The 15161-nt window shown below is 40.8% G+C and overlaps 1 protein-coding gene across 4 annotated transcripts in view; it reads left to right on the forward strand.

Annotated features, from left to right (window-relative positions):
- USP6NL (USP6 N-terminal like) overlaps nt 1–15161 on the forward strand; it is a 158510-nt gene that overhangs the window by 106035 nt on the left and 37314 nt on the right. For all 4 annotated transcript variants that reach the window (XM_070946655.1, XM_070946654.1, XM_070946656.1 and 1 more), the window contains 3 exons: nt 4259–4339; nt 8641–8748; nt 11411–11520. In XM_070946655.1, the coding sequence (XP_070802756.1) occupies nt 4259–4339; nt 8641–8748; nt 11411–11520 (299 nt within the window). The remainder of the gene's footprint in view (nt 1–4258; nt 4340–8640; nt 8749–11410; nt 11521–15161) is intronic.

Below are 15161 nucleotides of genomic sequence, written 5' to 3' on the forward strand. Positions count from 1 at the left end.
TTCTATTCTATTCTATTCTATTCTATTCTATTCTATTCTATTCTAGATTTGCTTATCGTGGTTCGTGCCTCAGAGACTTCTTGCCAGGAATTAATTTACAGCTTTGCGACTGGAAGCTCTTGGCCTGGCAATTATCTGACTGATAAAGTCCATTACTGCAATTAACTCTTGGAAGGGTTACTGCCTGGACTTTTCTGTGTGTGAATGCCATGAATTCACAGTAGCTAAATAAAGAAGGTTTTTTTGGGACAAGGAGTCTGTTTCTTGGTTCTGCTAAGGCTGGATCAGAACAAGGATACATAAATAGGGGGTTCTCCTTAACAGAATAGAAAGTTGCCAGAAAACTGTAGAGTTTCTAGGAAGCCTTCTACAGCTTTGCAAATGATTGAGTTGTGCAGTCCTTGTTATTACCAACCTGGATGAGCTAATGCAGGCTTTCCACAGTCATTTCTCAAAGGGAGGATAGATCATCCTGCGCGCACTGTAGTTTGAGTTTATTGAAGTGTTGTGAAGTGCTCTAAAATTACGATAATGATGTCTTTCTTGACACAGTCATTACTCAGTATATCTTAACCGACATGCCTAGCTATACCAAGGTATTTAAACTAAATTACACGTCTTGAAGGGGTGCGGCTGAAGAGCTGCATAATTTTCATTTTTTGCTTTTTATTGGCATGGCTAGAATCTAGAAATTATTGCAAGGACATTTGTGCACAAAGCCTTAAATTATCGAACTGTTTACTTGAAAGGATATTTCTGAAATTGGCAGGCTTCAAGGGAGAAGTGTCTGCAAACACTATCATATTCGGTTGCATTGTTAGGTCCTAGCGCATAAAATGATGCTCGTTGAGAGCTGTGTCTAGCAGAACCACTTCTCCAAAAGATAAAATGCAGGAATCTTAGGTTTTTGGCTGTCTTACGAGGTGGCGAGAAAGAGCCCATCTGGTTGGACTCCACTGCATAAAACAGTGTTTTTCAACCTTGGCAACTTTCCGATGTGTAGACTGGTTGGGAAATTCTGGGAGTTGAAGTCCATCCACTTTAAAGTTGCCAAAGTTTGTAAAAAAACGCTGGCTTAAACGTTAAGAATCCCTTACCTGGGCTGCAAGAATCCAGATACAGGTACGGTAGTCCTCAGCTTACAACCACAATTGAGCCCAACATTTCTGTTGCTAAGCGAGACACTTATTAAACAAGTTTTACCCCATTTTATGACCTTTCTTTCCACAGTTCTTAAGTGAGTCACTGCATTTGACCTGGTGGCACAGTGGTTAGAATGCAGTACTGCAGGCAAATTCTACCCACAGTCTGGAGTTCGATTCTGACAGGGCTCAAGGTTGACTCAGCCTTCCATCCTTCCGAGGTCGGTAAAATGAGGACCCGGATTGTTGGGGGCAATAGGCTGAGATTGTAAACTGCCGAGAGAGTGTTGTAAAGCACTGTGGAGCGGTGTTGTGGCCTGTCAGTAGCCTGTGCAGATTGTAGCTGATTCCGACAACGAGGAGGCTGGTGTGGTGCTGCATCAGCAGCCTGTTCAGCTGGCGCTCGCGTCGGACAGCGAGGAGGCTGAAGAGGATGTGGTGCCAGAGGCAGAGACTCAGCCTGGGCCTTCAGACCCTCCAGAGGCTCCTTCAAGTGGAGAGAGCGAAGTGAAGGAGCCTTTTCTTGATGCACGGCCGTGCAGAGCTGCCAAAAGGCAGGAGTGGCTCCTCAGGAGGAGGTCTCCTCGAGAGTAAGGCTTGGGGCTAATTGGCCACTCCCTTAGCCTATTTAAGAAGGAACACCACTTGCAACAATCTGTAGAGAACAACTTTAGTTCACTCTCTTTCATGTCTGCAAAATTGCTTCTGGGCTTTCTGCCAACTCTAGTAAGACTGTGATTACCTTATCTTAGAATTCTGGTAGGCTGTTAAAACAGTTTATTAACAGCTTTTGATTGATAAAGACTAAGTTATTTGAGTAAAATAAGCTTTGTATAGAGTTTGTGTGTGCTGCATTCTTTGGGGGTCCATTGCCAGGGCAGAACAAGCGGTATATAAGTCTAAGAAGCTATTGTTATTGCTACTTCTTAAGTTAATAGCAGAGTTTGTTAAGTGAATCCGGCTTCTCCATTGACTTTGTTTGTCAGAAGGTTGCAAAAGGTAGTCACATGACCCTGGGACCCTGCAACCGTCCTAAATACGTGCCAGTTGCTAAGCATCTGAATTTTGATCACGTGACCATGGGGATGCTGCAACGGTCATAAGTGTGAAAACTGGTCGTAAGCCACTTTTCCCAGTGCCATTGTAACTTCAAACAGTCATTAAACAAACGATTGTATAGTGGAGGATTCCCTGTATTTAATACAGGGGTGGGCAACTGTGGCCCTTTTACAACCTGTGGACTTCAACTCCCAGAATTCCTGAGACAGGAATTCTGGGAGTTGAAGTCCACAGGTTGTAAAAGGGCCACAGTTGCCCACCCCTGATTTAATAGATGGCAGCACAAAGAGTTTTCAAAAGCTCTCTCGTGGTCCATCAAACCTCCTTGAGTTTTCTGCCAGTCCTTCCCTCTGAAAATCAGTGGCTGAATGCCAGTTTCTGGAAGCATACAAGTAGCAGTGTGAAGTGTGAATACAGTGTGAATACAGATAGCAGTGTGAAGTACTAACGTTAGGAAAGCAATAGTGAAAAGGTCTTGCTGTGCGAAGTGGAGCCTTAATCTCTCACAAGCAGTCTTAAAAAAAGATGATGAAGATCTAAAATTAGAGCTTGGTGTTGTGACCCAGGCCCTAGTAGGTAGTATTAAACGCAAACAGTTTGAAAACAAACAGACTTTATTAGAACAGCTGAGAATTAACTCATTTTCAGTGTAGTCCAAACTAAATCAAACAAAGTCTTCATAAAGTCTTATCACCAACCTTGGTATAATTAGGCAAACTGCCAAAGGCTTCTCTTGGCAAAAGTTCAGAAGCAGAGGACGCCGAGCAAGATAAGAACCAAGTTTATCAACGTTTTTCTGACAAAAAATCCAAGAGCCGTTGCTGGTCTGTTTTAAGCCTTATGGGAGGGGCCAATCATCTCTTGGCCCTACTCCCGAGTCATCCTCTCTGCTTTAACTGCTCTTGCCTTCTGGCAGCTCTTCTCATACGTGCACTAGGAACAGGCTCCTCCTGTTCCTCTGCCTCTCTACTGTCAGCCTCTGGAGGCTCTGGAGTCCGCGCATCACTCCCCGATGGCCCTGGCCTCATCTCTGCCTCCGACGCAGAGCCTCATCCGGGCCTTCCCCAGCCTCCAGGACTGGCCCATGTTCTTCCTCAGCTTCATCGCTGTCTGACTCTGCTGCCAGCTCTGCAGGCTGCTGGCGGACCACAACACTCGTTTAGGCTGTAGAGCCACTTGCAGCTATCCCTTAATACCCAGAGACTTCTGTTGGGGAAACCCAGATTTTGTGGAATTTTAAGTATTATTGCCCAGGGTACAGAAAATAATCCGTTAAAAATATATTTAATTTTAGTTAAACTCTTTTGCTCAAAACTTGGTATAAAAAGGCCTTTCATACGGAGTGGATGATTAAACACACATAAAGAAAGAAAGAAAAAAAAATATGTGAAGGGCACAAAATATCTAGTAGTACACATATTAACCGCTGACAGGATTGCCTACACTCAATGTTAGAAACAGCAATGCACACCCGCAGAGAAACTGGTCATACAAAAGATCACGAATTGCGCAGAAATGGACAAATTAACTCTGAGTCTAAAAGATAAAGAGGCATCGATATTTTACAATGTGTGGGAACAGTGGTATAACTGGATAGAATGGAGATAGATTAAAGGTAGATAGTTATTAAGTATAAGTAATAGATAAAATAAGAATGTAAATACGCACAATTTAATTTTTGTAAATAATGCACAAATTATCGTCACAAGAAAAACACCACAAATAGCTGTTGTTGAGTGAAATAATTTTTTATGTTTTTAATGTAATAAAACCTTAATAAAGTGTATTGAAAAGAAAAAAACACACACATAAATTCAACTATTAACTATTTCCTCATTTGCTGAAAATTGTGAATGCCCATGCTGTTTAAGACAAAAACCTAGGAGAGAGGTCTGTTCAGTTGAGTGGGCCTTCCATTTGATTTAAAACATTTGCTCGTGATTTAAGGCTGTTAAAAACTTCACAATGTCTGTTTCCTAGATGCTTACAAATGTTGAAAAAAGAATCCTTGAGAGTATTTGAAGTGGAGAGAATAATGGCCTCTGATTTTATTTCAGCAAAAGCAGCTCGAGATTGAAAGAACTACAAAATGGTTGAAGATGTTAAAAAGCTGGGAGAAATACAAGAACACAGATAAGGTAAGGTTGAGCGTTTCCTTTAGCAATTGTATTATATTTATTGAATGCAAAAGTACACATTGGGTGCTGTAGCCTTGGACTTTTTACCCACCTATTGTGATGTTTGCTAAAAGAACAAAGTACAAAGAAGCTGGATATCAGAATTTCTGAAGTGTAACTATTTCAGAAACGCTGGCTTATAATTGTGGAGTAGGAGTGTAAAAATCCATGCCTCGTGACCTCTCTGCAGTCTCCTCTATATGGGGCTGCCCTTGAAGAGCATTTAGAAGCTTCAACTACAGGTAGTCCTTGAATTAGGACTGCAATTGAGCCCAACATTTCTGTTTCTAAGCAAGACAGTTGTCAAATGAATTTTGCCCCATTTTTACGACCTTTCCTGCCACAGTTGTTAAGTGAATCATTGCAGTTGTTAATTTAGTAACACTTAAGTTAGTGAATCTGGTTTCCCCGTTGACGTGGCTTGTCAGAAGGCCGCAAAAGGTGACCATATGACCCCAGAACATTGAAACTGTCATAAATATGAGTCAGTGGCCAAGCGCTTCAGTTTTGATCGTGTAACTATGGGGATTCTGCAATGGTTATAAGCGTGAAAAACAGTCATAAGTCACTTTTTCCAGTGCTGTTGTAACTTTGACCGGTCACTAAACAGACATATAGAACAGAATGCGGCTGCATGGGTAGTAAATGCACATATAACATCACTGGTGCGTGAACTGCATTGGTTGCCAGATTTTCTGGATGCAATTCAAGGTGCTGGTTGTTACCTTTGAAGCCCTTCGTGGCTTGGGACTGGGTTACCTGAGGGACCATCTCCTCCCAGTTGTCTCCATCCATCTAATTTGTTCTAGCAGGTTGGGCATGCTATGAGTCCTGCCAAGAACTGTCAGCTGGTGGGGAATACTGTAGATGGTGCGCCTTCTCAGCTGTAGCACCTGCCCTCCAGAAGGTTCTCCCTTCAGAGATTGCAATGACCTTGACCCTGTTGGTCTTTTACAAGGTGGTGAAGACCTGGTTATGTGCCCAGGTTTGGAGCCCTAAGTGTGTTACTTGGTTATAATTTTCTTGGTATATATCCATGATGGCGAACCTATGGCACGTATGCCAGAGGTGGCACGCAGAGCCCTCTCTGTGGGCACGCGCGCCATCGCCAGCTGCTCTTCCGGGTTCTGTCACACGCTTGCGCGCCGGCCAGCTGCTGTCTTCTGGGTTTTGGCACTCCAGCACGCACGCAGGCTCCAGTTTCGGCACTCGATGCCAAAAAGGTTAACCATCACTGGTATCTATTACTTTGGTTTCTTGGTTATCCTCTCCTTGTTCCCCCTCCTTCCCTTCTCCTCCCCTCTTCTTCCCCTCCTCCCCTCCCTTCTCATCTCTTCCCCCCTTCCCTCTCCCCTCCCCTCTTCTCTGTTCTCTCCCCTCTCCCTTCTCTCCCCTTTCCTCTCCCCCCTCCCTCCTTCCCCTTCTCCTCTCTCTTCTCCTCTTCTTTCCCCCCCCCCCTTCCATCCTGAGTCATTTGAGATGGGTGGCTATGAGAAATTGAATAAACAAACAAAGACTTTTTAAAAAACTGTCTTACAAAATCCATCTGCTTCCTTTCTTTCATTGTAGAAACTGCTCATCCCTGACCCTCATATAAAGGCTCAGGTGCTTCTTTGAAGAATGCGATGATTTGGCCAATATTTAATGGGAGAGGGCTATAATCTCTCTCTCTCTCTCTCTCTCTCTCTCTCTCTCTCTCTCTCTCTCTCTCTCTCCCTCCCTCCCTCCCTCCCTCCCTCCCTCCCTCTCTCTCTCTCTCCCACACACACACACACACACACACACACACAGAGTAGTTTATTTTGTGGGAAAGGAAGGTGGGGCGTTTTGAGTTAGCATCCTGCTACCCATCGGTGCTGCGTTGGTGACATTGCTTTACTCCAAGCCTGCTTTAAACTTCTTTCCTTTATAGGAATCTTCCCATTTTATGACCTATAAAAATGTACTCCTGAATATTATAAAACACAATGTTTGGTGTGGTGGAAGCTCTTATAAAATTACTACGGTACAGAGAAGTTGCTTTTTTATCCCCTTGAAGCAATTCCTGACAAAATTTCGGTATAGTTCAATATTACTTTAAGGGAACAAAAATGTGCTAACTTGATTCTGTGCTGTTCAATGTAATTTTCAGCTAGCCACAGGGAGCATTAAGACTGGTGCCAATATGATGCTCATCACTGCTTCCAAAAAAGAAGAGCATAATCTGTACACAGGAGAGATGGAGCACACGATTCTTTTCCTGCGCGTACTGCAACTAAACAAATCATCATATCTTCACTAGGACTTAAGTGCAGGCAAAGACAGTAAACTGGCTTCCCATCTTGATTCAGAACTGGTCTCTCTTTATGGGAAGCCACTGGATCTCTTCATATGACCGTGGAGGTTGATGTGTGTGTCTGATCCTAGAATTAGATTAGGAATGCTCCAGAATGAAAATCTAATTCTGGCTTGTTTCCTTAATACCAGCCTGTGGTTTGATGTATGCTGAAACATGGCTTAGTGGTAGATAAACAAGTACAAATTCCTTCTTCTCAAGGATTGCTACTGTAGTAAGTTTTCTCTTTTGAACTATCAGAGTTTGAAACAGAAAGGAAAGATGAAAGTGAATATTTTAAATGATGGCTTCTTTAGCCAGACAGTTGTTTTTGATAGCAGAATCTCAGGCTTTCAAAGGACTGTTAAATGAGACTTTCTGTGAATTATGGATTGTCCGATCTCCCATACCTCCTGAAAAGTACTTTAAAAAAAAAATCCTTTGTTCACCCAAAGCAGTCAGAGAATGTTAAATCGGAGAAATTTAAGAAGGGATTTAACTGATCTCCTTGGGATTATCTTTATTGCTGGTAAATGTTATTTTTACTTTTTTAAAAATTTGGTGGGCTTTTAATTTGGTGTTTCCAGCAATGGATGCAGAAGGTCTGTTCTGGAATTCTTCGCTCTAAGCAAGTCAGAACAAGCATAAAATGGACATTATTTACTTAAGGTTGCTTTAATGCAACTCAAGGGTTGCATGACAGAGACTGCTGAAAGAGTATGTTGGGTTTTTTTTAACTAAAATGTGGTGCTGGAGAAATAATGAATTATTTTTAAAATATTTAAAATAGACAAAAATCTGCTTATTCAGTGTACTTTAACAGTAGATTTTGATCCTGTTCCATTTCAGCGATGCCAGGTGAAGCCTACTAGCTTTTCTTAAATTTTATTTATCTCATATCAAGAATACATTTCACAACCATCAATAAAGCTGTATTCCAATTTCAAAAGTAGTAATTAGGATAGGAATTAAAATTTTGAACAGAAGGATGAAGTGGACACATACTGTGTCTGAGCTGACTGGTGAGCATATATATCATTTGTATGTATGTTGGCTGCATGTTATTATGAACAAGTGATAAAAAATGCAGTTTATTAACTGCTATAAATTTGATATTAGAAGGATCACAATCTTTTTCATTCTCAAGTGCATGGGCTTGAAAATGTGTGGTTCTGAAGGATTTAATTTTGACTGCATAGTTAAAAATAAGAGCCATATTGGGCCGGTTTCCAAAATCCACTATGTTTTATGTACCACATGACATAGTAATTAAAGGTTTATAATTGTGAAATCAGTTAGGAATCTTTGATTTGTAAATTATGATCTAAAACCAGGAGATTAAAGATCCATTTCATTTACTGATTTGTTTAAACTGTTTCCCCCAAATCATAATTTATTCAGTAAGGATATCTTAGCTAGCATCTATTCTGATTTAAATAGTTCTAGCTGATCATGGTAAAAATAGAGATGATACAGAAAGCAGCTAATCTCTGAGGGGAAGATATTCCACATAGCAGAGGCCACTGCAAAAAAGGCCTATTTTCTAATCCCCGCCAGCTAGCAATCTTTGGTTGATGAGATCTGCAATGTGACCAATTTTCAGCAGTGCCCAATTTTGTATTGGCTGCAGCCTCCAATCCAATCCTAAGAGCCAGGTTTTTCACATTTATGACCAATGCAGTATCCCATGGTCAAATGAGGGAAGCCAGGTTCACTTAATAATCATGTTACTAACTTAACTGCAGTGATTCATTTAACAAGTGTAGCAACAGAGGTCATAAAATGGGACAAAGCTCACTTAACAAATGACTCCCTAACAACTTAATTTTGGGCTCAATTGTAGTTGTAAGTTGTACCTCTTGGTATTGCAATAGCTATCATGTAATAATTTCACTCTGATTTACTTCTATACATGTTAATTACATTTGCTTTTCTTTTTCGGGCACAGTTTCACAGGCGAATCTATAAAGGAATTCCATTGCAGCTGAGAGGTGAAATCTGGTCCCTGTTGCTCGATGTCCCAAAAATGAAAGAAGAAATGAGAGGTTATTATAATGTGAGTTTTCAAGCCAGAAACAGAGCTTTTATTTTATATAATGCAGCAAATAGTAAATCTAATCCATTTAAGAAGGATAAGATAAATGTCATTTTCCACCTCGCTGCTCCGACATTCCGCCGATTGGGTATTCTCAGTCTTACTGGACAGCCTGGGTACCACTCAAACTTCCTCTACAGCCAGGATACGCCCACACCTCCTGCGCATGTCCAGTCTTTTCACTCAGGCTTATTCCTACTAAAGAGATTCCAGATTTCAGTATTGATTATACCAGAATTTTATGCTATACTCAGAACCACTGTGGTTTTTCAGGATCATTACACAAGATTTTCCCTTACCTGCCCTGGTTTATTGTTTTTTTTTTTTTTGTATGTATGCTTGTGTGTATTGTGTGCCATACAAAGTCACATCGTTCGAGTTGGACGGCCTTATACCGTCCAACTTGAGTTAATAATCTAGTTACTCTAGTTAATAAAACAGATAAGTAAATACTGTAGGTACACCAAGGAACAGTCTTGTGTCTTGTTTATTCTGTTTTTTTACATTCTCTTTTGGATGTGGTATTTATGTTTAAATTGTTACTTTTCAATTTGGAAATCCAGAGAAGTTTTGAAATGAGGGGGTGGTGAACATAGGAGTTCATCATCTGCTACTGTTTTGCTTTGGAAATTAATAATTATATTTGAACCTGCCAGAGACTCAATGTACCTATTTCCTTTCACTTTCAGTGAAAATTGGCAGGTGATTGTGTTGTCAAAAACTGTAATTTAGGGCAGATACTCAGCCTGTAGACCCAAACTTACGTAGGATGCTATCAATAGAAGTGAATATTAGTAGCTCAGGGTTGAACTAAGGTGTCCTTAGTGTGTCTTAAGTGAACTTGGTGGTTTCCTTTCAATCCCACAGTTACAATGCAATGCTCTTCCTAAACTGATGTCCCCTAGGACTGCAGCTCTCAGAATTTCTTAGCGCGTGGCCTCTACAATTCTGGAAGTTCTTAAAACATCTGGATGGCTTGACTGATAGAATTTTCTGCAACATGCAAAAAGTTCAGAAGCAGCTGCTTCTCTTACCTCATGCCACCTTTGACTTTCCACGGCATTCATTGATGAATAGAACAAATTTAAGATGTTCCTTTCATTCCTTTCACCAGGAGGTGTACTGGGTTAGGCCATAATTTTTTCTAGAGCAACATTCTTTATCATGGTTCTTCCCAGTTGGAAATATGGAAGCCAGCAGAAGCATGTGAATATAATATTCTTTTCCATGTGAATTTCCCTGTTGTTGCAGTTCAGAGGGATATTCACTAGGGCTGACTGCTTCTACAGGTAGTCCTAGACCAGGGATCAGCAACCTGCGGCTCTGGAGCCACATGTGGCTCTTTCCCCCTTCTGCTTTGGCTCCTTGTCTCTCAAAATATGTATCACAACCACCAATGTGCGAACCCGCCGGCACACAATTTTTTGAGCTTTTCAACCCCCAGTAGGCCAACCATGGATAAATCCAAGAAAATAAAAGTTTCAGAAGAAAACAGAATTAGAATAGAATAGAATAACAGAGTTGGAAGGGACTTTGGAGGTCTTCTAGTCCAACCCCCTGCCCAGGCAGGAAACCCTACACCACTTCAGACAAATGGTTATCCAACATCTTCTTAAAAACTTCCAGTGTTGGGGCATTCACAACTTCTGGAGGCAAGTTGTTCCACTTATTAATTGTTCTAACTGTCAGGAAATTTCTCCTTAGTTCTAAATTGCTTCTCTCCTTGATTAGTTTCCACCCGTTCTTGTTCTACCCTCAGGTGCTTTGAAGAATAGTTTGACTCCCTCTTCTTTATGGCAGCCCCTGAGATATTGGAACACTGCTATCATGTCCTTCTCTTCATCAAACTAGACATATCGAGTTCCTGCAACCGTTCTTCATGTGTTTTAGCCTCCAGACCCCTAATCATCTTTGTTGCTTTTCTCTGCACTCTTTCTAGAATCTCAACATCTTTTTTACATTGTGGCGACCAAAGAACATTTAATTCAACTACATAATGCTAGTTTTGTGGCAGCTCAAGAAATAGTCAGGCACGGGAAGGGTTTTGTGGCTCCCAGGGTTTTCTTTTCTGTGGGAAACGGGTCCAAATGGCTTTTTGAGTGTTTAAAGTTGCAGACTCCTGTCCTAGACTTACCACCACCATTGAGCCCAAATGTTTGTTAAATGAATCACTGCAGTTGTAAAGTTAACTAACAAGTGAATCTGGCTTCCCCATTGATTTTGCTTGTGAGAAGGTTACAAAAAATAATCACATGACCCCGGGACACTGCCACCATCATAAATAGGAACCAGTTGCCTAATGTCCAAATTTTGATCACATGACCATGGGGATGCCGCAACAGTCATAAAGTGTGAAAAAGTCAGAAATCACATTTTTTTCAGTGCCGTAACTTTTGAACAGTCATTAAACGAATTGTTGTAATTTGAGGATTACCTGTCTCTTGTTGGAAGAAGGTATTTTGTAAGAGAGCAAATCTGTTCTGCTTCCCTCAGCCCAAGCTAAATAGGTTTATGACCTTTGTGAGAAGTGGAGAGTCATCGAAAAGGATGATGAGCTCTAATGAGCAGTGAAGTCTTGGTGTATATACATATTTGTTGACTGTTTCTCTCTTTCTCCCCCTAGACTTTAAAAACTCGAGCAAGAGGAACCTCTCCAGATATCCGGCAAATAGATCTTGATGTTAATCGGACCTATCGGGATCACATCATGTTCAGAGATAGATATGGAGTAAAGTGAGTGAATTGACTCCCTTCACGTGGATCTTGTTGCTTTTTTAAATCAAGAGATTTACTGTAACAAAATTTTGAGTCCTGTCCTTCCAGGGCAAAACTTCTTCCCACCCCCTTGATTCCAGCTTATTGTCTGTCTGTGAGATCTTTGGTACTCTTTGAGATTGGTAGTTTTCTTGAAGAGGTTTGTGCACTGATGATGTTATATAGTTGGGTAATGAAACGTCTGCAAGAAAATACCGAGTTCAAAGAGCACCAAGGACCTCACAGTTCAACCTTGAACTACAGATATTTTCTTCTATCAGTATTGTCTCTCTGCCATAGGAGTTCTGGATTCAAAAATACATGTGTTGCTCTGAAATTCAAAGCAGAATCATGCTCATCTGTAATTAACAGGCTGGCATCCACATAAGAAAAGCATCCTTAGCAAGATTTCTGGAAAAGAGTTTTAAGATTTTTTAAATAGGAACATTTTAACACTGAAACAGAGGCATGTGTTCCCATATTAAATCCTGAATGCTGCATGTTTTGAAATGGTCCAAGCAAATTTTAAAAAACTCTTACCCTGCATTTTAAAATGCCAGAAAGAAACACTAAACTATCTTGAACGAAAGTGTTCCAAAATTGCCATATTCAGATACCTGCTAGGATTAGCTTTGAAAGAATTCCAATTATTAATCCAAAAATGATATTTGGTAGCCTCCCATAGCTATATAGATACATATGAAGAAAATTCAGTATTCTTTCAGTATTTTTTTAGGTTAAATATATTTGGAAATTATGAGAGCCAGTTATAGATACAATAGGATTATAGCCAGGAGTGAAATGCTCCCGGTTTGGACCGGATCGCCTGATCCGGTAGCCATGGAGGCGGGTTGTTCAGAGAACCAGTAGCAAAAATCCCTCCCCCCATGCCCAGCGCGATCATCAGAGTCTTTTTTTTTTATTATTTTTAAAAGCATTTTTTCTACAACCTCTTCGGCCGAAGAGGTTGTAGAAAAAATGCTTTTAAAAGCCTCTGACGATCCCAGCTGAGTTGCCTGATCGGCAGAGGCTTTTTTTCTTTTAAAAGCCTCTGATGATAGCCCAGCTGACTTGCTTGATCGGCAGAGGCTTTATTTTTCTTTTAAAAGCCTCTGCTGATCAGGCAACTCAGCTGGGATCGTCAGAGGCTTTTAAAAGCATTTTTTGACAACCTCTTCAGCCAAAGAGGTTGTGGAAAAAATGGTTTTAAAAGTTAAAAAAAAAAAAAGTTGGCCATGCCCACCCAGTCACATTACCCCCCCCCCCCCCCCCCCCCACACACACACCAAGCCATGTCCACAGAACCGGTAGTAACAGATTTTAGATTTCACCACTGATCACAACTCTCCAGATTCACCACCAGTGTTGTGAGTTGTAGATCCGAAGCACCAGAAGGGCACCAGGTTGCAAATGGCTTCTTAAGTATTACAGTCATCTTGTGTTTACTATGAAGTATTGTCCCAAGCTCCCTTTTGCAAAAACCGAACCAACAAAATTATTGTTTAGTTAGTTGTGAGAGTGTTCTAAGTAGATTTTGGATTGTGATTATTTTAGACAGTTGTACTCCCTCTCTGAGAAATGAGCAGATTAAATTGCAGATCGTTTTTTAAAAAAAAACAAAAAAAACATTTTTTAACCTCAGGAGAATTATCAGAACAGTTAGTGAAATAGCATCATGGAAAAATAAAATGCCAGTAATTCCACTGAACATTATCCAAGCTCTTAGATACATCTAAATTGCCTGTTCTAATTTCTGAACATGTTTTTTTTTCCTTCCCTTTGAGACGATTAAGATGAAATACTGTGTCATGGGGTTAGCATTGCAACCTCTTATGACTAAAGCTGTATGCGAGCGAAGCTCTGGGTTTTTTTTTTTTAAAAAAAATAAATAAATTGCATTTCCCCTGATTGGTTTGTTTATCCAATTTCTGTTTGAATGGCTCAATACAGTAAACAAGACAAGAACAACTGTGATCAAACCGACAGATTGATAATCGGCAACAAGAGGCGTAACAACTTGAGAAAATGTTCACAATAAAACTCGTCAGATAGCTCTCACGGCTTATAACAATAACAATTATTCCTCAAAGGCTCTGGAAGAACAGCATTGTAACTGCTCCCGATGATTAACAGGAAAGGAGCCACCCCAACTTTCAAGGACAGAGTATACGAGAAGGAGGGGACCACCAAAAAGTCCCCCGGTTATAGGTAGTCCTCGACTTACGACTGGCAGTTAACAGTGGATCGCTAAAATGGGCCTTAGGATTTGAATTCGAAGTGCTAACATCTGCCCACAACCCCACAGGCACATGACCACAGTTTTAAGTGCTCGGCCACTTGACCGCTTTTACAACGGTTTGTAGCGTTGTAGTGATTACACGATCACAACTTTATGTTTTTGCTGGAAACTGGCGTTTACTTCCAGTTTCTGCGAAAACCCGTCCCATCATGAACAATGTGTTCACTTAACAACCGTGGCATTTGCTTTACGACTGCTGCAAAAAAAAAAAAAGGGTTGTAAAATCAGGCCCATTCTCATTGTGACTTGCTTTACAACCATCACGATTTATAACCATAATTGTGGGGCTCAGTTACATTCATAACTCGAAGACTACCTGTACTGTTTCCTCTTCGGTGGGTGCCTCTCTTGGATTGCAGAGAGTTTAGAAGATGGTATGTTTTCTCTGGCAAGCGTCCATACATTTTGTCAGGAGGAAGAGGAAGACGAGGAGGATGTCAAAATTTCAACTTCAGATGTTGTTGTTATATAGCCAGAGTGACTGTATCTATGCACAAGAGAGGAAGGAATTCTGTTGTAAAGATAAGGAAACCAAGTTAGTAAATGGGAAAGAAAGTCAAAAGAAATTTGGTCTAGTGGTTAAGGCACCAGGCTGGAAAGTAGGAGACCATCAGTTCGACTCCTGCCTTAGGCAGGAGAACCAGCTGAGTGACCTTGAGCCAATCACCAGGAGATGGTGAGTTCTAGTCCTGCCTTAGGCATCAAAGCCAACTGGGTGATTTTGGGCCAGCCACTCTCTCTCAGCCCAGTTCACCTCACAGGATTGTTGTGGGGAAAATAGGAAGAGGAAGGTGTGTTGAATATATTTGCTGCCTTATTTGTAAAAACGATAAAGATGGGGTAAAAAATAAAGTGGTGAGGATTTAGCATACTCCCTGGAGCCAAAATTCAGATTGGGGCTAAAATGTGGATGAAAATGAAGGGAAGGGCAAGCTAGAAACATGTACCCCAGGTGTCCAGGTTTCATTGTATTTTTACAAAATACCATATTAGATTTTGTAACTTGAATATGTTTCTCTACAACAGTCCCTTTCCTTCAATGCTCGCTTTCTTTGGTTGTAACAGAGCTCTTTTCCAGATAGACAACACCCTACTTGGTCTTTTTTTCCCTTCAAAGAGAGCTTTTGAAAATATTTTATCATATAATGGAACACCGTTGTACTTGCTTTTATCTCTCTCTCTCTCTCTCTCACACACACACACACACACACACAATAGATAGATAGCTGATCTTTGTAAATAGTAAGCTGCTTTCAGTGTGCAGGGTTATACAGTTAAAACCACTGTGCAAGGTTATACAGACGTACAAAATAGGACTGAT

The sequence above is a fragment of the Pituophis catenifer genome, unplaced genomic scaffold (assembly GCF_029215685.1).
Source record: "Pituophis catenifer annectens isolate HBS135680 unplaced genomic scaffold, rPitCat1.0.hap2 SCAF_7, whole genome shotgun sequence".
In the NCBI taxonomy this organism is placed as follows: Eukaryota; Metazoa; Chordata; class Lepidosauria; order Squamata; family Colubridae; genus Pituophis; species Pituophis catenifer.